The 19881-nt window shown below is 50.2% G+C and overlaps 2 protein-coding genes across 8 annotated transcripts in view; one reads left to right on the top strand and one right to left on the bottom strand.

The window, feature by feature from the left end:
* Nucleotides 1-19881, top strand: part of LOC106509492 (cell adhesion molecule CEACAM5) — a 118176-nt gene that overhangs the window by 37019 nt on the left and 61276 nt on the right. For all 6 annotated transcript variants that reach the window (XM_084961151.1, XM_084961149.1, XM_084961153.1 and 3 more), the window contains exon 2: nucleotides 6535-6618. The gene's annotated coding sequence lies outside the window, so the exon portion shown is untranslated. The remainder of the gene's footprint in view (nucleotides 1-6534; nucleotides 6619-19881) is intronic.
* IGSF23 (immunoglobulin superfamily member 23) lies at nucleotides 1692-19232 on the bottom strand. 2 transcript variants are annotated; one of them, XM_003127218.4, is made up of 5 exons: nucleotides 19080-19232; nucleotides 10547-10888; nucleotides 5436-5705; nucleotides 3076-3229; nucleotides 1692-1791 (listed from the first exon to the last, which is right to left on the bottom strand). In XM_003127218.4, exons 1-5 carry the CDS (start codon nucleotides 19141-19143, stop codon nucleotides 1782-1784), a joined length of 840 nt encoding a protein of 279 aa, XP_003127266.2. In that variant the 5' UTR covers nucleotides 19144-19232; the 3' UTR covers nucleotides 1692-1781. The 2 variants fall into 2 exon arrangements, with proteins under 2 accessions (XP_003127266.2, XP_013850411.1); XM_013994957.3 differs by lacking the exon at nucleotides 3076-3229.

Below are 19881 nucleotides of genomic sequence, written 5' to 3'. Positions count from 1 at the left end.
GGCTCCTAGGACTTGGTGAGATGGGCAGATGGGGTGTTGGCAGCTTGCAAGTGGAGACAAGAGCAGTCCCTGGGCCTCTCAATAAGATGGAAACATCTCACAAATGGTTAGGAAGCCAGGAGGGAGGAGGTCTCAAGTGGAGTTCCCAGGAACTTCATCCCGTCCCCAGCGCCAGGATTCTCCCCTCCCTGCACTCTTTCCTGGTATCACCACTTGGTTGATAGACAGATGTCCACACTTCATATGTACATTGCATTCTCTCTCTCTCTTTTTCTCTTTCTTGGCCACCCCACAGCATATGGAGTTTCCATGCCAGGGATCCGATCTGAAGTTTCAACCTATGCTGCAGCTGTGGCAAGGCCAGATCCTTCAACCCAACTGTGCTGGGCTGGGGATTGAAGCTGCTTCCTGGTGCTGCAGAGATGCCCTGATCCCATTACACCGCAGTGGCAACTCCTGTGTTCCCTTTTTGTGCCACCCACATATCCTGTCTTCTAATAGCAAAGGGTAGTTTTGGTAATGCCTACATTATTAAAAATGGTGGAGGGATAACCTCTACCCACTCTCTCTTGTAGCTGTGCCTATGAGATTTCATGGTTTTGGGTTTTTGTGTGTGTGTGTGTGTGTGTGTGTGTGTGTGTGTGTGTGATTTATCTGAATTTGTTCCATTACTGTGTAGTATTTCCCCATGGAACCCACTGTATAAAAATACCATGAATTTGATTGGGAAACAGTTTGGAAGCATCCTAAACACTGAAGATATACATAGTCTATAATTCCACTAGTGGGAAATTCCACTGCTAATCGTACCCTGAACAGAAATGTACACATGTGAGCCACAAAATGTACATTCTGAAACTGGACATTGTAAACTAGCTGTGTTTTGAGCACTACATAAAAACACATGATTAAAATCTGCTTGTGGAATTCCTGTCGTAGTGCAGCGGAAACGAATCCGACTAGGAACCGTAAGGTTGGGGGTTTGATCCTTGGCCTTGCTCAGTGGGTTAAGGATGTGGCGTTGCTGTGGCTGTGGAGTAGGTCGGCAGCTGTAGCTCCCATTAGACCCCCAGCCTGGGAACCTCCATATGCCGCAGGTACAGCCCTAAAAAGTCAAAAAGACAAAAAACAAAACCAAAAACAAAAACCCCAGAAAACAAAACTGCTTGTAATATTGTAAGAGACCATTAGCAATCCTGCTCTGCCATTGGCCAGCATTGCACAGGCCCCTCCCCTTCCTCTGCAGAAAAGGAGCCCGAATTTGGACTGAGGGAAGATGGTTTTTTGAGAACTAGTCTGCCATCTTCTCAGGCCACTAGCTTTCCAGTTAGAGTCGTTTTTCCTTGCCCCAACAGCTATGGTCTAGATCTATTGGCCTATTGTGGTGAGCAGTGATCTTGAACTCACAGCATCAATTTCTCCTTTTTTTTTTTTTTTTTTTTTTTTGTTGGTCTTTTAGGGCCACACAGCTGGCATATGGAGGTTCCCAGGCTAGACGTCGAATCGGAGCTGTAGCCGCTGGCCTATACCACAGCCACAGCAACGTGGGATCTGAGCTGCATTTGCGACCTACCCCACAGCTCATGGCCACGCCAGATCCTTAACCCACTGAGCGAGGCCAGGGATCCAACCCGAGTCCTCCTGGATGCTAGTCAGGTTCTTTAGCCACTGAGCCACGACAGGAACTTCAATTTCTCTTTTTGTCTAGATTTATTTATTTAAAAATTTTTTTCAATTTATTTAAACTGAAAAAAAAAATCCCCAAAAAGTTCACCGATTTGTCAGTCAGACCTACGACAAAGAGAGAGAGAAATAATAAAACAACAGCAGTAATGGCAATAATAATAACACATGTGGCCAAAATTCACTGAAGGCTCACTATGTGCCAAGCACTATTTACAGCACGTTACTCCCACCATCTTATGGCATCCAGGCCCCTACTCTTTGAGGTGGGTGTTAGATTACTATTATCCCTGTTTTACAGATGGGACCCAGAGCTCTCAAAGGGGTCACCCAAAGTCCCACAAGCTGGCAGGTGGCAGAGCTGGGATAAGCCTAAGGAACCTGGCTTCAGGGTCCGTGGCCTTAGCTGCAAACCCTGGGGCTCTCTCCGGGCCCTTGGTGGTAGAGGTGTGTGGGACGTCCTCCAGCTCCTAGCCCTCTTTTCTGAAGATTGACCCTCCCCACCAGGAGAGTCAGGATGGCCATGCTTGTCTTCATGACCTCATCTCCAAAGCCACAGCTGATTGGACAAGGCTGGTTCCTTCTGATGACGTCAGCATCGGCCAAGATGGCAGGGAGGACAGGAAGTGACCCCTCCTGCCGCTCATAGAGGCGGGGACACCGGGGGCTCGGGTGGAAGATTTTCGCACCAGCATGATTACTCAGCTTTTCCCTCTAAGAATATGACTTTGGAGTTAGATCTGAGTTTGATTCAGGGCATGTCAGCTGCATGTCCTTGGGCAAGTTGATGGATATCTTTTGAGATTTAGTTCTAATCATTCAGAAAGTGAGGACAAGAACCATACTGGGTTGAGAATTTTTGGGACTGGACCGAGATCCCAGGAAATTGGAACCACAGTGAAGAGGATGCTGTGGGGGGTTCAGGGGCCACGGTATCCCGAGTGCCTGGCACACAGTGGGCATTCGACAGTGCTGTGTGGAAGGGATGATTGTAGTGCTGACCACACCCCAGGCTGGGCTTTAAAGGCCTTAGAGATACTAGCTTGCTGAATCCAAACAACAGCCCTGGGAGGCAGGGGCTATTATTATGACCCCCATTTTGCAGATGTGCAAACTGAGGCACAGAGAGGGGAGAAGTGACTTGGCCATGGCCTCACTGCCAGTAAGTGACAGAGCTGGAAGGAAAAAAAAAAAACCCAAACCCTCTCATGTTCCCCTGAGCCGCTTTGGGAACTGACCAGTCCGATGGGCCCATCGGGAGTCAGTGTCATCCTCTCTGAAATGAGCTTAAAGCTCCTTGGGACGGGCTGTTGGCTTGGCTTCCGTCTTGCCGCAGAGCGAGTTCTGGGCCTTGGGGCTGCTGAGTGGATGGGAGTGAGGGAAGGCAGGTACCTTTTGTCGTGGATTAAGGTGTAGACCGAGAGTACGACCAGTGACATGATCACCACTAATGTGACCACGATGAGGGCAATGGCAGATCCTCCTGACAGGGAGAAAGTGGGGTTCGGCTTGATGGGCACAGGGTCTGTGGGCTCCACGTTGGCTTCTGGGGACCGAGAAGGGGGGAGTTTGGAGAAGACACCCTCCCTCCATGCCCCCCACTCCTGCCACTCCCCCTGCCCCTCTGCCTCCTCTGGGTCTCTACCCCAGCCTCCTCTCTGGTCTCTGGTCCCAGTCTCCCAGTCTCTCCCCTCCCATCTCCCCACCACGCAGAAGCTGGAGGGGTCTTTGAAAAGTTCACGCTTCTCCCTGTTCCTCCCCTACTCAGAACCTTGCCATGGTTCCCCCAGGACCTCACCTTGGCCTTTGAGGCCCTGCCACCTGGCCAGCCCCATTTCTTTCCACCTGCCACCTTTATAGCCAAGCCTCATTGGATTCTACTCCATTTTCTAAGCTCACCCCCCTCCCACTTCCAGGCCTTTATCTGTGCCCCTGGAATGCCATTTATGCCATTTTCTCCCCCTTGGCCTGGACAGTTCCTATGTATCCCAGTACCAGCTCAGATGTCCCCTCTTCCAGGAAGCCCTACCCGATCCCCTTGCTGGGTCAGGCATGCCCTTAGTACCCACCACCCTCTGAGCTCTCCCACCCTCGCCGTGCCCACTCTGGTCATTACTGTTTGTGGGCTGTCCCCTACTGGACTGGGAGTCCCATGAAGGCAGGCCAGGGCTGTCTCTATCCCCGGATATCCTCAGCACTGCCCAGCACGAGCCAGTCACATAGCAGGTGCTCAGTAACTGTGGGTGGATGATTCCTAAACAGTGGAGGAATGAGGAAGGGGGGTCTCGGAAGTACTTCATTCTCAATGACCATATCAAGGTCACCAGATGTTCCAAGATTTCAATTTTTTTTTTCTCCCAGTCAGTCCCTTTAAAAACAAATCCTGAAGCTCCCACTGAACCCTGGCCAGGAAGAGGAGGTGGCCCTGGGCAGTGTAGCCAAGCCAGTGTTCCATCATGCTCGCCCTTTTTGTGCACTGGACCTTTGCTCGTGTGTCCCTGCTGCCTAGATATCTACCCCCACTGGCAGCCAGCCCTCTGCGCCCGTCCAGCTCATTCCACTCCACTCATCCTCCATGAACCAAAACACAAAACAATAGGCTGCTATTTAAAGCACTTGACAGGCATTCTGCTCATCTATATGTACTATTTCAGCTCCAAACTTGCAGGGGTCTGCAAATCAGACCTTTATACACAGGAGGAAACTGAGACTCAGAGAAGGGACATCATTTGTACCAAGTCACCCAGCCAAGAAGCCACAGGGGTAGAAATGCAATCCCACTTTGGCTCCCAAATGACTTTTCTCATCCCAATGACTGGCTATTCTTGTTATTGCTGCCTGATCCTCCAGACACGCTTTTGTGTACAGTAACAGGCACAAGATTAAGAATAATTTGGAAAATGCTGATCATAGCAACAATACTGGTTCATGTTCTTTGAGCCCTCACTAGTGTTCAGGAGTGCTGGGTGCTCTCCTTTTAAACTGTTCACCTGCTTATTGCACTGACTGCACACAACTACACTTTGGGTTGGGTGCTCATGTTCTCCCAGTTTTACAGATGAGGAGATGGAGGCACAGAGAAGTCAAGGCAGTGGTCCAAAGCCACACAGCCAGGAAGTAGTGGTGCCAGAATTCAAATTCCAATTCCCAGTTGGAATTTGTGCTTATATTATCACTTTCATTTTTTTCTCTGGCATGTCCTGAGCACTCAGAGAGGTAAAGGGGCTTCCCAGGTTCACACAGCCGGCAAATGATTGGAGCCAAGACCCAGGCAGCAGGCTCCAGATCCTCCCCTGAGCTTTCATTGGAGTTTGTGTCTTTGGGCTCCAGCCTCTCATCTGTAAAATGGGTTAATAATCCCAACTCTACCAGGAGGATGAAAGAATGGGATGCCTGGAGTTCCTTCATGGAATCTGACCAGTATCCATGAGGGCGAAGGTTCGATCCCTGGCCTCGCTCTGTGGGTTAAGGATCCCATGTAACTGTGAGCTGTGGTGTAGGTCGCAGACACAGATCTGGCCTTGCTGTGGCTATGGTGTAGGCAGGTGGCTACAGCTCCACTTTGACCCCTAGCCTCGGAACCTCCATATGCTGTGGGTGCAGCCCTAGAAAAAAAAAAAAGACTGGGATGCTGTCTTGGCTATAAAGGGTCTCAGAGAGAACTGCTTACAACAGATGGCTCAATGGAATCAGAAAGCTGTCCACTGAGGAGCAAGGGGGCAGGGGTCGGGGGTGAGGATGGGGAAACTCACGTGGCAGCATGACCGTCACAGGCTGGGAGAAATACACCTCCTCACTATTCTCTGCCAAGCATACATAGGTGCCCAGATCCTTCAAGGACAACCTTTGGATAATCATTTTCTTCCCGGTCCCACAAAGCGAGCCGTTGAGGGTCCATCGTAGCACAGGTTCAGGGTCGATGGAAGCCACCCACTGCAGGATCACCGAGTAGTTGAGTTCGCTCTGGATGATACCCTGACTGTTCCCCGGGAATGTCATCAGCGGCACCCCACTGGAGCTGGCTGTGAAAACAGGGAGCAAGGTCACGTGGGTGGAGACGGCTCAGGGAGACTGAGCCCTTCTTCTGTTCATCCCGGAGGCATCCACTCATTCGTTCGATCATTCATTCACAAACAAGTGTGTTTGCAGTGCCTGGTCTGTGCCCGGTGTGGCTGCAGGCACAGGATGTAGGAGAGCTCTTGATGTCCCCACCCTCAGCTCCTCCAATGGCCAGCACTGCAGCTGTTGCTCAGGGTGTCTGCTGGCTGCCAGAACCCACTCTGCCAGAGCTCTAGGGAGTGGGAGACTTCCACATTGGCTGACATTGACTGGTTTATAAATACCCCAGCTCCCCGCCTGCAGCTGGACCAGGGTGAAGGTCAAGGAGCTGGGAGAAGGGGTTGGATTCTGGATTTTTTTTTTTTTGGTAGGGCCACACCCGCTTTTTTGGGGGGGGGGTTGAATTGGAGCTGCAGCTGCCAGCCTATGTCACAGCCATAGCATCGCCAGATCTGAGCCACATCCGTGACCTACACCACAGCTCACAGCAACGCTGGATCCTTAACCCCCTAAGCAAGGCCAGGGATTGAATCTGAGTCCTCATGGATCCTCATGGGGTTTGCTACTGCTGAGCCAAGATGGGAACTTCTACATTCTGTATTATTTTGAAGGCAGAGCCCATGAGATTTACTGACGGATTGGGTGTGGGTGGGAGAGAGGGGTCGAGGAGGACTCCAAGGCTTAGTGCCTGAGCCACTGGCTGCTGGGAAGGCTCGTTGCAGACTGCACACACGAGCCTCACCACAGCTCTCTTTTCATGTGTGTTCTTGTTTTGTTTTGTTTTGTTTTCAGGTGAAAGACTCAGGTCTGAGGCTTCTTAGGGCCAGGCCTCATGGTCAGAGAGAGACACAGCTGGGATTTGAATTTGACATTGCGGTGAGTGCTGGAGACTTCTGTGTGGAATCGATTTCCAATTTCAGTGCAATATGATAAGTGAAAAAAATGTAAGTCCAATCAGAGCACTTATGGAAGGCTCCCTAGAGGAGGTGGTGCCTGAGCTGAACCTTGCAGGAGGAGTAGAAGCCCACCAGGTGTGAAAACAAGAATCAATGTAACAGCCACCTAGACTGGACTCTTACTATGAGCCAAGCACCGTTCTAAACACAGGTTATCTCATGGCTTGTTATGTGGCCAGTGAGACCCATGCTTGGGTGAAATCATTTAGGAGGTTGTAATTAGCATTTAAAACATGAAATGATGGAGTTCCCTGGTGGCTCAGCAGGTTAAGGATCCAGCATTGTCACTGTAGAGGCTTTGGTTACTGTTTGATCCCTGGCCTGGGAACTTCCACAAGCCTCAGGCACTGCCCCCCCCCCAAAAAAAAAACCCCACATGAAATGAAATATAATAGAAAATATCATTACTCATAGCAATAATCGTTAATGTGTGACACTTGTCTTTCAGTGACATGTGGTGTGTGGATATATGGGATACTGGGTCATGATATGAAATGTATTTCTCAGTGTGGGTCATGATTAAAAACGCTCAAGGGGGAATTCCCATCATGGTGTAGTGGAAACAAATCCGATTAGGAACCATGAAGTTGTGAGTTCAATCCCTGGCCTCGCTCAGGGGGTTAAGGATCCAGCGTTGCCATGAGCTGTGGGGTGGGTCGCAAACACAGCTTGGATCTGGCGTTGCTGTAGCTGTGGCATAGGCTGGCAGCTGTCGCTCCAATTCAGCCCCTAGCTTGGGAACCTCCATAGGCCGAGGGTGCGACCCTAAAAAGCAAACAAATAAATAAGTAAAAAAGCTCAAAGAGTTCCTGTTGTGGCTCAGGGGGTTAAGAACCCAACTAGTATCCATGAGGATGATGTGGGTTCTATCCCTAGCCTCCTTCAGTGGGTTAATGATCCCGTGTTGTCATGAGCTGTGATGTAGGTCGCAGATTTGGCTTGGATCCTGTGTTGCTGTGGCTGTGGTGTAGGCTGGTACCTGCAGTTCTGACTCAACCCTAGCCTGGGAACGTCCATATGCCACAGGTGCAGCCCTAAAAAAGAAAAAAGAAAAAAAAAAAAAGCTTGAAAGCCATTGGATTTACTCATTTAATCCTCACAACAACCCTATGAGGTAGATTTTTTTTTTTTTTTATTGCTACTCTCCTTTTAATGAGAAAAAGATTCAAAGACGTCAAGTCCCTTGAAACCCTCATGGCTACACTGGCTTACTGTGTGCTAGGTACTGTTCCGGGCGTTTGACGTGGATGAACTCACTTGTTTCTCACAACACTCCTGTGATGGAGGAGGGTTGGCTGTGACTCCACTGCACAGATGAGGATGCTGAGGCCACTTGGCAAATTAAGTAGAGGAGCAGGGATTTGAATGCAGGTGGTTCTGGTTTCAGAGTTTGCAGAAGCGCTAAGCCGAGCATGGCACAGGCAAAGGTCGAGGTAGGATTTTAGAAGAAAAACTGGCCTTCAGATCACAGACGCACAGACTAATGGACATTAGCAACCCTTTCATCTTCTGGTGGAGGTAAAAAATCCTCTGTGTGGAAGGAAGCTGGGCTCGGAGCCTCCTCGCTCAATCTTTGCTTGTACCATAGAGATGGTGCCGGGCTAGAGAGGCACCGTGAGCTCCAGGATCATAGAGAGTGGTGTGGAATCCTAGCTTGGCCCTTTGCTTCTACCAGACCACAGGTTGTTGATGTCACCTCTCCAAGCCTCAGTTTTCCCACTCGTGCAAGGGAGTGGGTGCTTAGAGCATCTTCTTTCTCTGGTTGTTGTGAAATCCCCCAGTGTTTGGTCCATAGCGAGGGGTCAGTCAATTGGAACCACTCGCTCATGCTTACCGGGGTTTACTCTGGCTGGGCTCTTTCCCCAATGCTTCACCTGCAAAATCCTGGTCAGCCTTCAGGTCCCTGCTCAGCTATCCCTGCCTCTGGGAATCTCCCGCCATCTTTTCTCCACTTCTTCCTTTAGTCACAGAATCCCACATTTTAGCTAGGTGTGTGGTTGCCCAGGATAATGACTACATTTTCAGCATCTCAGAGCTAAGTAGGACCATGTGACTAGTTCCCAGCCAATAGGATGTGAGCCCCCTCTGTGTTGGACCTTAAAAGGAAGGCACCTTCACTCCTCTTCCCTTTCTTGTTATGTTGGTTGGAATGCAGATATGATGGGAACTGTCTTGGGTCTCACAGGTGGGACAGAACCTAGTGATGGCAGAAGAATTAGAAGGAGCCTAGGTCTGGCCACCATGAAGCCACTGTATCATCCCTGAACTGTTTATGCCAGACTACTCGTGAGTGTGTGTGTGTGTGTGTGTGTGTGTGTGTGTGTGTGTGTGAGAGAGAGAGAGAGAGAGAGAGAGAGAGAGAGAGAGAGAGAGAGAGAGAGAGGCAGACAGACAGGGGTAGAGAGAGAAAGATAGATCTTGTTTAAGACTGTTATTTTGGGTCTTTATTAGAGCAGCTGACTGTGAGTCCTAACTGATGATATGGTCTCTGCTATGGACTGAATATGTCTCTCCCTCATCTTCCCCCAAATTCATATGTTGAAGCGCTAACCCCCAGTCTCTCAGAAAGTGCCTATAGTTGGTGAATGGGCTTTGAAAGAGGTGATTAAGCTAACAGGGGGCCATGAGGTTGGGTTCTCATGCCTTCTGACCAGTGTCTTCTTCTGAAGAGATTTGGACACACAGGGAGACATGGGGTGGGGGGGCACACACAGGAGGAAGGCCATTCGAGGGCACAGTGAGAAGGCAGCCATCTGCAGTTAAGGAGAGAGGCCTCAGAGGAAACCACACCTGCTGACACCTTGATCTGGGACTTCCAGCCTCCAGAACTGTGAGAAAGAAATTTCTGTTCTTTAAGCCACCCAGTCTATGGTATTTTGTTCTGGAAGCCCTAGAAGACAAATACCTCTCAAAACTACCTTCTAGGGAGGATGGGTCTGGTTAACCTCAGGGCTTTGTTTTTCTGGCTCAGATGTGCAAGTGCAAGTCCAGAGCTGCACAGCTCATAAGGACAGAGGTGAGTTTGAAGGCTGCCACCAGAGCCCCCTGCCCTTCCTCACATGATAATGAACACATATTTAATGCATCTCTCTTGGCAAGTGTGAGAGATGACAAAAACATCCATGACACTTTGCAACTCCTCTCATCAAGAGCCAGAGCCTGGGAGTTCCTGTCATGGCTCAGTGGGTTAAGAACCTGATATAGTGTCTGTGAGAATGTGGGTTTGATCCCTGGCCTCCCTCAGTAGGTTAAGGATCCAGCCCTGCCACCAGCTGCAGTGTTGGTCACAGATGTGGCTGTGGTGCAGGCCGACCCCTAGCTGGGGAACTTCCATATGCCTCAGGTGTGGCCTTAAAAGACAGAGGGGGAGGGGCAGAGCCTTTATCTCTCCCCTCAGAGCAAGGCTGGTCATGTGATTCACTTTGGCCAAGAAAATATGGCAGAAGGGCTGGCACGCCAGTTCTGAGCCTGGGCTTCAAGGGGCCTTGCAGCTTCTGCTTTTGTTTCTCTTCCATTGCTGAGTAAATGAACTCAGACTATCCTGCTAGAGGGTGAGAGGGTTTATGACCCAATGACCCTCATTGCCCCAGCTGCCAGCCCGGCAACTGCCACATATGGGAAGGAGGCCATCCTGGACCTGGGCACTCATTCCCCAGCTGACCACAGACGTATGAGTGAGCCTGGCTAAAATCAGCTAACTGTGAAGCAGAATTCCAAGTAAAAGAAATGATGGCTATTTTAAGATCTGGGGTGGTTTGCCAGGGAGTGATGGGTGATGAGCATAGAATGAGTCCTGTGGGCCCTGTTGACTGGGAATTCGGCCCCTCCCGCCGTGGGGCCCCACTCACCCTTGACATGTATCTGTTCCGTCGCACTCCTGCGTCCCCTGCTGGTCTCCAGCACCACAGTGTAGCTGCCTGCGTCTTGAGTTGTCACGTTTCTGATGATCAGGCTGCCTTGGGGGTCCAGCGTCTCCCGGCCAGTGTGGCCGGGCCCTGGGAAGCCCTTAGGGGAGAAGATCATGGCTTCTGGCCGGGCCTCGTGCCCTCGGAACCAAGAGGTGGAAAGAACATCCCCGAGGCTTCTGGGGACAGGCAGGTGGGCATCAGCTCCTTCAGTCAAGGGGTCCAGAGACGCAGAGGAGGGCAGCTCTGAGGAGGCAGGGCCGGTACAGAATGCCAGCAGGCTGCCTTGGGAGGGGTGAGAGGGAGAGGGGAGAACAGGGGAGCAATGAGACCGAAGGCTGCCCAGCAAGTAACTCTTCCTGAACTGGTGAGAATGAGTCATCCACAGCTGATGATGACAACAGTAATGATAATAATAATAACGTAATAACAATAATAGTAGAAATTCAAAGGAACTTTCCTTGAGCACCTCCTAAACCCGGACACTGCCTAAGTGTTGAACACGTATTATCTTTTTTTTCTTTTTTTTTCCTTTTTTGCTCTTTAGGGCCCGCCTGTGGCACATGGAATTTTCCAGGCTAGGGGTCAAATTGGAGCTACCACTGCTGGCCTATGTCACAGCCGCAGCAATGCCGGATCTGCGACCTCCACCACAGCTCATAGCAACATTGGATCCGCAACCCACTGAGCAGGACCAGGGATTGAACCCGCATCCTCATGGATGCTTGTCAGATTTGTTTCTGCTGCACCACATCGGGAACGCCCTGAACACATGTTATCTTATTCCTACATCAGTCCCCCAGAGCACTTATGATCCTGGATGTCGTGTAGGTTCGCCCTCCACCTTTCTCTGCTCTGCTCTGCTTCCCGAAAGGCTGACTTCTCTGACCTGCAAGGCGGGGGAGCCCTGGCCTTTTGTTTCTGATTGGCTTCTGCCAGCGGGAGCTGTGGTGCAAGATCGGAGGTAGGACGGAGGGACCTTGAGGTCCCTGGTCCCACGGCTCCCTCCCTGCTCCATCCGCCCTGGTCCCTCTATTAAAGGTCCTATTGGGTGACCCTCTCCACACACCAGGCTTTTGGGATCTTGGAGTCTGCTCTTCTTTTTACAGCTTCTAGTTCAGTGGGGGTAATAGCTTCCTGCTGTTGCTAACTCCTGGGTGCTGCTTAATCCCATGTCAGTGTTCTCATTTCTCTGTCTCCACCTCTATCAATAGTCTCCATGTGAAACCCTTCTCCTCACTCCCTTTGAATAGACCATCTGCTTCTTGCCTCCACCCTGACCGATGCAGCTATTATAGCCCTACTAAAGATAAAGGGAGGGAGGTTCAGACACTTTAAGACATTCGTCCAGGATGTCATAGATGGTACACAGCAGAGCTGTGATCCTTGCCCAGACCATCAAAATTCTCAGCCACGAAACTGTACTGTCCAGAGTAATCCCTACCCCTGTGTCTTGCGCTTCCTCGAATTAATTTTCCATATTGCTTAGGGCACGGAGGCAAACCCTTGGAGTCTGGCTGCAGGCCCCACACGCATGCCCACCTCACTCTCATGCTTCTCACTGGACTGATCACTATGGCAGTAAGAACATCAACTCCAGTCCTAAAAGACTGAAAATTTTGACTTATTAATAAAAAGAAACTTTTGCAAAGTTAAAAAGTAACCTAACACCCACACAATCAAAAGGATAGTAACATACCAGGAAAGATTATTTGCAACTGCTATCACAGATGAAGAGGCCATTTCACTAATATATAAAGAGCTCCTAGGGAGTTCCCGTCGTGGCGCAGTGGTTAACAAATCCGACTAGGAACCATGAGGTTGCGGGTTCAGTCCCTGGCCTTGCTCAGTGGGTTAAGGATCCGGCGTTGCCGTGAGCTGTGGTGTAGGTTGCAGATGCGGCTTGGATCCTGAGTTGCTGTGGCTGTGGTGTAGGCTGGCGGCTGTAGCTCCGATTCAACCTCTAGCCTGGGAACCTCCATTTGCCACAGGAGCAGCCCTAGAAAAGGCAAAAAGACCAAAAAAAAGAAAAGAAAAAAAAGAAAGAAAGAGCTCCTAGATATCAATAAGAAAAATATCAGGAGTTATATTACTGCTGTGGGACAGCGGGTTAAAGATTGGGGACTGCAGTGGTTCTGGTTGCTGGGGAGGCGTGGGTTCAGTCCTTGGCCCAGTGCAGTGGGTTAAAGGACCCAGTGTTGCTGTGGCTGCAGTATAGGTTGCAGCTGTATCTTGGATTCAGTCCCTGGCCTGGGAACTTCACATGCCCAGGTGCAGACAAAAAAAAAAAAGAAAAAAAAATCAGCAACCTAAGAGGAAAATGTTCAAAAGATATGGGTAGGCGGCTCTTAGAAAAGAACATTCAGCAGTTCCCACTGTGACTCAGTGGTAATAAATCTGACTAATATCCATGAGGATGTGTGTTTGATCCGTGAGGATATGTGTTCGATCTATGGCCCTGCTCAGTGGGTTAAGAATCCCACGTTGCTGTGGCTGTGGTGTAGGCCAGCAGGTGCAGCTCCAATTCGACCCCTGCCCTGAGAATTTCCATATGCTGAGGGTGGAGCCCTAAAAAGCAAAAAAAAAAAAAAAAAAAAAAAAAAAAAAAGAAAAAAAAAGATTGAGAAAAGAAAATTCAAACGTCTCTTGACATAGGGAAGATATTCAATTGGACTCATAGTAAGAGAAATGCAAATTAAGACAAACCAGGATTATACTTTTCACCTGTCAGGTTGGCAAAGACCCAAACATTTGATGACGTGTGTCGGTGAGGCTGAGCACAAAGGGAAGCTCTCACACAGCAGCTGGCAGGACCCCATGTAGAGGGCATGTAGAGGGCAGCGTGGCAAAGTCTTTTTTTTTTTTTTTTTTTTTTTTTTTTTAGTCATAGCTGGTCTGGCAAAGTCTCTCACACCAAAAAATCCCCACATCCTTTGACCCTATGAGTCATCATCAGGGAATGTGTTCTATAGATTCACCTTCCAATATGAAATGATGACTCAGGCACAGGGTTATCTGCCACGTATTGTTTGTGATGAAAAAGCCTAGAAATACCCAACTGCTTATCTACAAGGGACTGATTAAACTATGGTCTATTCACACAATGGGACAATACAGCCATACCAAAGGAGGCGGAAGAACTTGGGGTGAATAGTTAAGACACAAATGCAAGCTGGGAACCCCTTATATGGTGTGCTAGCTTTGGGGTGAAAATGGGAGAAAATAAATATGTATTTTCATTTCCTTGAAATGAAGACTGTCTGGAAGGATATATAAAATAGTGGTCATTGGGGAGTTCCCGTTGTGGCCCAGTGGTTAACGAATCCAACTAGGAACCACGAGGTTGTGGGTTCAATCCCTGGCCTTGCTCAGGGGGTTAAGGATCCCGCGTTGCCATGAGCTGTGGTGTAGGTTGCAGACGTGGCTCGGATCCGGCGTTGCTGTGGCTGTGGTGTAGGCTGGCGCCTGCAGCTCCGATTAGACCCCTAGCCTGGGAACCTCCATATGCCATGGGAAGCGGCCCTAGAAAAGGCAAAAAGACAAAAAAAAAAAAAAAAAGATGGTCATCGGGGCACGTGGGGCGGGGAGGGAAGGGAAATTAGGAAGTGAGGGAAGGGAGGACAGAGGCTTTTATATTGTTGAGACTGGAGCATTGGAATTAATTATTCAAAAATTCAAAAATCAAGTAAAGTTTAAATAAATGAAATAAATATAAACTAGGTTCTTTTTTGTTTGTTTGTTTGTTTGTTTTTATGTCCGCACCTGTGGCATATGGAATTTCCCAGGCCAGGGAATGAATTCAAGCCACAGCTACAGCAATACCAGATCCTTTAACCCACAGCATGGGGCCAGGGATCGAACCCATGCCTCTGCACTGACCCGAGCTGCTGCAGTCGGATTCCTAACCCACAGCGCCACAGCAAGCACTCCCTAAAGAGGGTCTTAATTGTCTTGCATACAGTTCAGAATGCAGGCTGCAGAACTGGACTGCCAGCATGCACGGCCCAAAACATTAGCTCTGGCGACGTTTGGAAAGTGACTTAACCTTTCTGAGCCTCGGTTTCCTCATCTATAAAATGAGAATAATCACATCTATAATAATAATAATAATAATGTCTAGGGATGATTTTGCCCCTGCCCCAGGGGACATTGGAAATGTCTGGGAATCTTATTGATTGTCACGACTTAGGGGTGCTACTGACCTCTGGTGGGTAGAGAAGCCATGGATGCTGTTTAACATCCTGCTGTGCACGGGACAGCCCCCCAACAGCAAGGAGTCATCGAGTCCAAAATGTCAGCAGGGCTGATGTTCAGAAGCCCTGATGTAATGCTTATAAGGGGCTTAGACCAGTGAGCGCCAGATAAATGCTGGACATTGTAATTATCATCATTATTGTCATTCTTGCCCTCACACTTGCAAGGCCTGGCTGTACTGTAAATACGCCTTTAGGGTTAAAAAAAAAAAAAAAAGGCAGTATCATAAATGAATGAGAAGTAGTGGTCAGGAGTTCCCGTCGTGGCGCAGTGGTTAACGAATCCGACTAGGAACCACGAGGTTGCAGGTTCGGTCCCTGCCCTTGCTCAGTGGGTTAAGGATCCGGCGTTGCCGTGAGCTGTGGTGTAGGTTGCAGACGCGGCTCGGATCCCGCGTTGCTGTGGCTCTGGCGTAGGCCTGTGGCTACAGCTCCGATTCAACCCCTAGCCTGGGAACCTCCATATGCCGCGGGAGCGGCCCAAGAAATAGCAACAATAACAACAACAACAACAACAACAAAAAAAGACAAAAAAAAAAAAAAAAAAAGAAGTAGTGGTCAGAACAACGCCCAGAGCAGGTGGCGGCACCATCTGTGACAAATGTGCTATGGGAGGGTGTGTGTGTGTGTGTGGTCTCAGAAGGCAGCTTCTGGTGATCTGCTGACACCCGCATGCTGGCTTAATGATGAAGACTGCCAAACTCTCCCACCCATCATCCCAGCGACCCCCTCAACAACACTGAGGTTGGCGCTCCTCTATTTTGCAGGCAGGGAAACTGCAACACGGCAAGTGTGAGTCTCAGAGCCAAGGGCATAAGTGGAGAGTTGGGAGTTATCCCACCACAGGGGTTCCTTGGGGGTGCTCACGGTCCACCTCCCACCTCCACTGATTTTCCTCTTTGAGTTGGCAGCTGGTGTGACTTTTCTACTCTCCTGCTCATAAACTTTCCATGGCTCCCCTGTGCCCTCAGGACAGGGTGCAGACTCTTCCACCTGCCACTCCTGCTACGTCTTCATGCTTCTCTCACCACTCTTCCTTCAATCAGATTGAACTCTGTGCCATTGCTCTGGCCTCCAGGCCCTGTGCATGCTGTTCCCCTTACCTAGAATGCTGTTCCCTCCCCCCAGCTCTTTATATAGTTGTGATGCAAGTTTTGGCCTAGGCATCCCACCCGTGTGAAATCTTCCCTGACCCTCAGGTGTGCTTGGGAATAGATACTGCCGTGTTTGGGCAGGGACTTTAATTGACTAGCTGAGGTGATGGGAGCTTTTGCAAAAGTGACAGGAATAAAGCGTTATCCAAGTATCTGCCCAGGGTTTTGTGTTTCCATCTCGATGGAAAAGTTTCACCAGCTTCTGCTTTTATGAAACAAAAAGCGCAGGGATGCAGTTTGCATAGCTGATGTCCTATCTCTCTGAGGTCCTATTTGGATTTTGACAGCTTTGAAAGGTCCTCCCCCAGTCACCACCTCCCTAGCTTCAGACTGAACCCTCTCCTCTGGGTCTCCCTCCCCGCACCCCTTCCTGCCCCACCCACTCTGGGTCATCCCTGTCCGGAGATAAGTCTGTCTTTCCTCTGGACTGTGAGCTCCACAAAGGCAGGGCTGGGGCTGTCTTGGTCACTGCTGTGTCCCCAGCACCACCCAGCACAGGCTGGGCACAGAGCAGGCACCAGACGTGTTTGCTGAATAAGTGATCGAAGGGGAAGATTCCAGCTCACGGGGTGGGCATTTGGAGATCAGGTTCTGACTCTGACTCAGCCACAGGTGCCTGGTTATTCGGGGACTGTCCCTAAGGCATCTTAAGAGGAAAGCCTCACATCTTAGCCATCTTTACTCCAGCTGGCGTGAGATTGTAGTCTCATTTGTAGACTGTGAGGTCGCTGGACCTGGGTTCATAGCACTGACTCTGCCGCTTATTATTTCTGGGCTCTGAGCTTCGGTTTACCCACTCATCAAGGAGGGTGGTTGATAGTGACCATTTCACAGGAGCGCTTGAGGTTCAAAGAGATTGGGAATTTTCAGGGCTGAGGACAGTGCAACTTAGGATATATATATATTAGAATACATATATATAGGAGTTCCCATTATGGCTCAGTGGTAATAAACCCGACTACTATCCATGAGGATGTGGGTTCGATCCTTGGCTTTGCTCAGTGGGTTAAGGATCTGCGTTGCTGTGAGCTGTGGCATGGGTTGTGGACCCGGCTTGGATCCCATGTTACTGTGGCTGTGGTGTAGGCTGGCAGCCGTAGCTCTGACTTGACCCCTAACCTGGGCACTTCCACATGCCGAGGGTGCGGTCCTAAAAAGACAAAAAAAAAAAAACATATATACATAGAATACCTAAATATCTTATATGTAACATATGTAAGGTCTGTGTAACTTATATATAAGATCTACATAATACTATAATACCCTCTATATGGAATACCCATAAAACATATGAAATATATAAAGCATATATATGGAATTTCAGATCTGGAAACTTAGAGAAGATTCCAGGACTTGTACTCGACAGGAGCATGGCCATTTCATTTCGTCTCCAACCTTTCATCAGATTAGAAAAACGATTCAGTTTTTCCCCATTTGAGTCCAGGACACTCCCTGAATCACAGTGTGTGTATATATATGTGTGTGTGTGTACACATATGTGTGTGTGTATATATATATTTATAAATGGTAAGCCTGACTCTCCCATTGTCTTGAAATCTCCCCAGAGATTCCAGAGGCTGAGAACAAAATCACAGATGCCAAGACCCCCCATTCACAGCAGAGGTCTAGCCAATAGGTTACCCATCACTGGTTCTGCCAGCACCAGCTGCTCCCAACCCCGCCCCCCTCCAGCCTTGGGAAGGGAGACCATGTGTTCCTGGAGGGGAGAAGGTGGTGCAGGGTGACGCTTCCTGGGGGAGAGGTGAGAAAGAATCGGGGGGTCCTCCCCAGGGGTGTGGGTGGGGCTGGCTTCCACCCCTGCCAAGTGACGGTGGCTCTAAGGGAATCAGTTGGAGAGCTGGAGATGTGAGCAGGACCTATAAGACTCCAGGTGAGGGATGGAGAAGAGGCTGGTGTGGGCGGAGGAAGGGGGGGTGCTGGGTGGAAATGGCCCATCCCCCCAGCATTTGGTGGGACAACAAAGGCATCCAGGAATTTCCGCTGAGCCAGTGCAGATGCCTCTGAAGAGAGTCCGCTGGAGGCTGTCCCAGCAAAAACCCTCATGGGAGATGACTTGCTGGGTCGGTCCCCACGCAGAGAGCTAACATCATTCCTTAGTCACACAGAAGGTCACGTCCCCACCTTACAATGACAGCAGCCAAGTGGAAACTTTTCTGCCCCCTCCTGGCCTTCCCCCCTCTGCCCACGGCCTTGGGGCGCCACGGACCTCAGCTCTGGGTGGGAGCTAGAGCACAAAGAGAAGAATAGGAACGGGGCCCACCACGTCCCACCAGGGTCTCACTGCGCTCTGACCCAGTCCAGAGCTGGGGTGGGGGGAGGCGAGGCCTTAAACTGGGTGGAGATTGGGGTTTTGAAATGACACAGAACCAGACTTTTAAGATCCGGAAAAAGACATAATTTACTATCTGAGAGGTGGATGCATGTGGTCTCTGGAAAGTGTGGTGGTTTTGGTGGCTAGACCATCTGGGTTTAAAATCCTCTTCCTGCTACTTCCAAGCTGTGTGGCCGGGGGAAGACCCATAACCTCTCTGTGCCATGGTTTTTCCCTCTGTGGAACGGGAATCATATAGTCCTTGCCTCATGGGGTTAAGAATTAAATGTTACTGCAATGAAGCCCTTAGAACAGGCTGGCACATGCAAGGATTCAGTCACAATGATCTCTTTACAGTATGACCGTTATTACTATTGTTGTTGTTATTTAAAATTATTATTAGATGCGGCCACCTGGGGCGAGACAGGATGCTCTAGTGGAAAGGGGCTGGGGAGGGGTCCTGAATTCTGATTTTTGCCTTTGCCAGCCGCAGGCTTTTGAGTGAACGATCCCACTTCTCTCGGAGCCTCATTTTCCTCCTTTGTAAAAGGGGTTAACTGGACGGCCTTTTGGGGATTTCAAGAGCTCTCGTGCACACCGGGTGCCCGCGCTGCATGGGCTCTAAACCGACCCAAGTCAGAGCTCAGAGTTGGGGCGTTGTTGATTTGGAGAGTCACACGCGGGATGTCCCCTCCTAGTCCCCAACCTGTTGGGTGCAGCCCGTGTCTCTGACGTACCTGTGAGAAGCAGCGTCTTCCAGGCAGGGCTGTGGCCGTAGCCGGCGCCCAGAGGACACCGCATGCCGCGTTCTGTCCACCCTGTGCCGCGCAGGTGAGGTGGTGATGTCAGGAGTGAGGTCTCTCAGACCATACAGTGAAGAGACCTTGGCCCCGCCCCCGCCCTGGCCACGCCTCTCGTTCCCTGGCCACACCTCCACCACCCCCTGGCTTCTGGGTCCAACTGTGGGCTGGAAGGTCACCGCCCGATGTGTGATCTTCTCTAGCGCTGCCTTGGTGGCCGTGGTGGGTGGGGAGCGGGCTGGGCAGGGTCCTTGGAGAAGGGGCTCTGGGGTTTCGCTCTCCTCTCACTGCCTCCCCTCCCAGCCCCCTCCAGGCCGGGAGAATGATGACGATGGAGGGTGGGGCGGGATTGTCCTGCCCCTGCAACCCCACTGCAGAGGCGAGGACTGGCCAAAGGTCATCAGGTAGTGGGTGGCTGGGCTTCTCCTGGCCTCCTGGCTGTCTTTGCTCCAGATTCTGTGATCCTTGGCTCTGAGCTTCTGTAAAATCTAAGTGTTAGGAATACTGCCTGCCCCAGGGCCGGAGGGGCCCATGGACAGCAGGTGCCTGGCATATTTTAGGTGCTCCATAAATGGCCGAAGCTATTAACATAATGCTAATTAGTATTGGTATCCAGGATATTCTGGAGTCGTGTTCAGAAGCCCTTTCTCAGGGCTCTCCTCATACTGTATCCTGAGCTTTGGATTCTGGAAGGATAAGCCACCCACGCCCCTTTCTCTCATCCTTTTAACCTTTCAGG

The sequence above is a fragment of the Sus scrofa genome, chromosome 6 (genome assembly GCF_054392235.1).
Source record: "Sus scrofa isolate SSC_HxYL_T2T_F1_AM1 chromosome 6, Sscrofa_HxYL_maternal_Yorkshire_Landrace_v2.0, whole genome shotgun sequence".
Classification (NCBI taxonomy): Eukaryota; Metazoa; Chordata; class Mammalia; order Artiodactyla; family Suidae; genus Sus; species Sus scrofa.
The sequence above is the reverse complement of the archived record's forward strand: the minus strand, read 5'-3'. Positions and strand labels throughout refer to the sequence as shown.

Bases quoted from the DNA above. Each gene is read 5' to 3' on its own strand.
- IGSF23 (XM_003127218.4), bottom strand. From the start codon at position 19,143: ATGCGGTGTCCTCTGGGCGCCGGCTACGGCCACAGCCCTGCCTGGAAG. The intron at 10,889-19,079 runs GTACGTCAGAGA...ACCCCTCCCAAG, and splicing joins GAAGACGCTGCTTCTCACAG to GCAGCCTGCTGGCATTCTGT. The intron at 5,706-10,546 runs GTGAGTGGGGCC...CTGTTTTCACAG, and splicing joins GGAACAGATACATGTCAAGG to CCAGCTCCAGTGGGGTGCCG.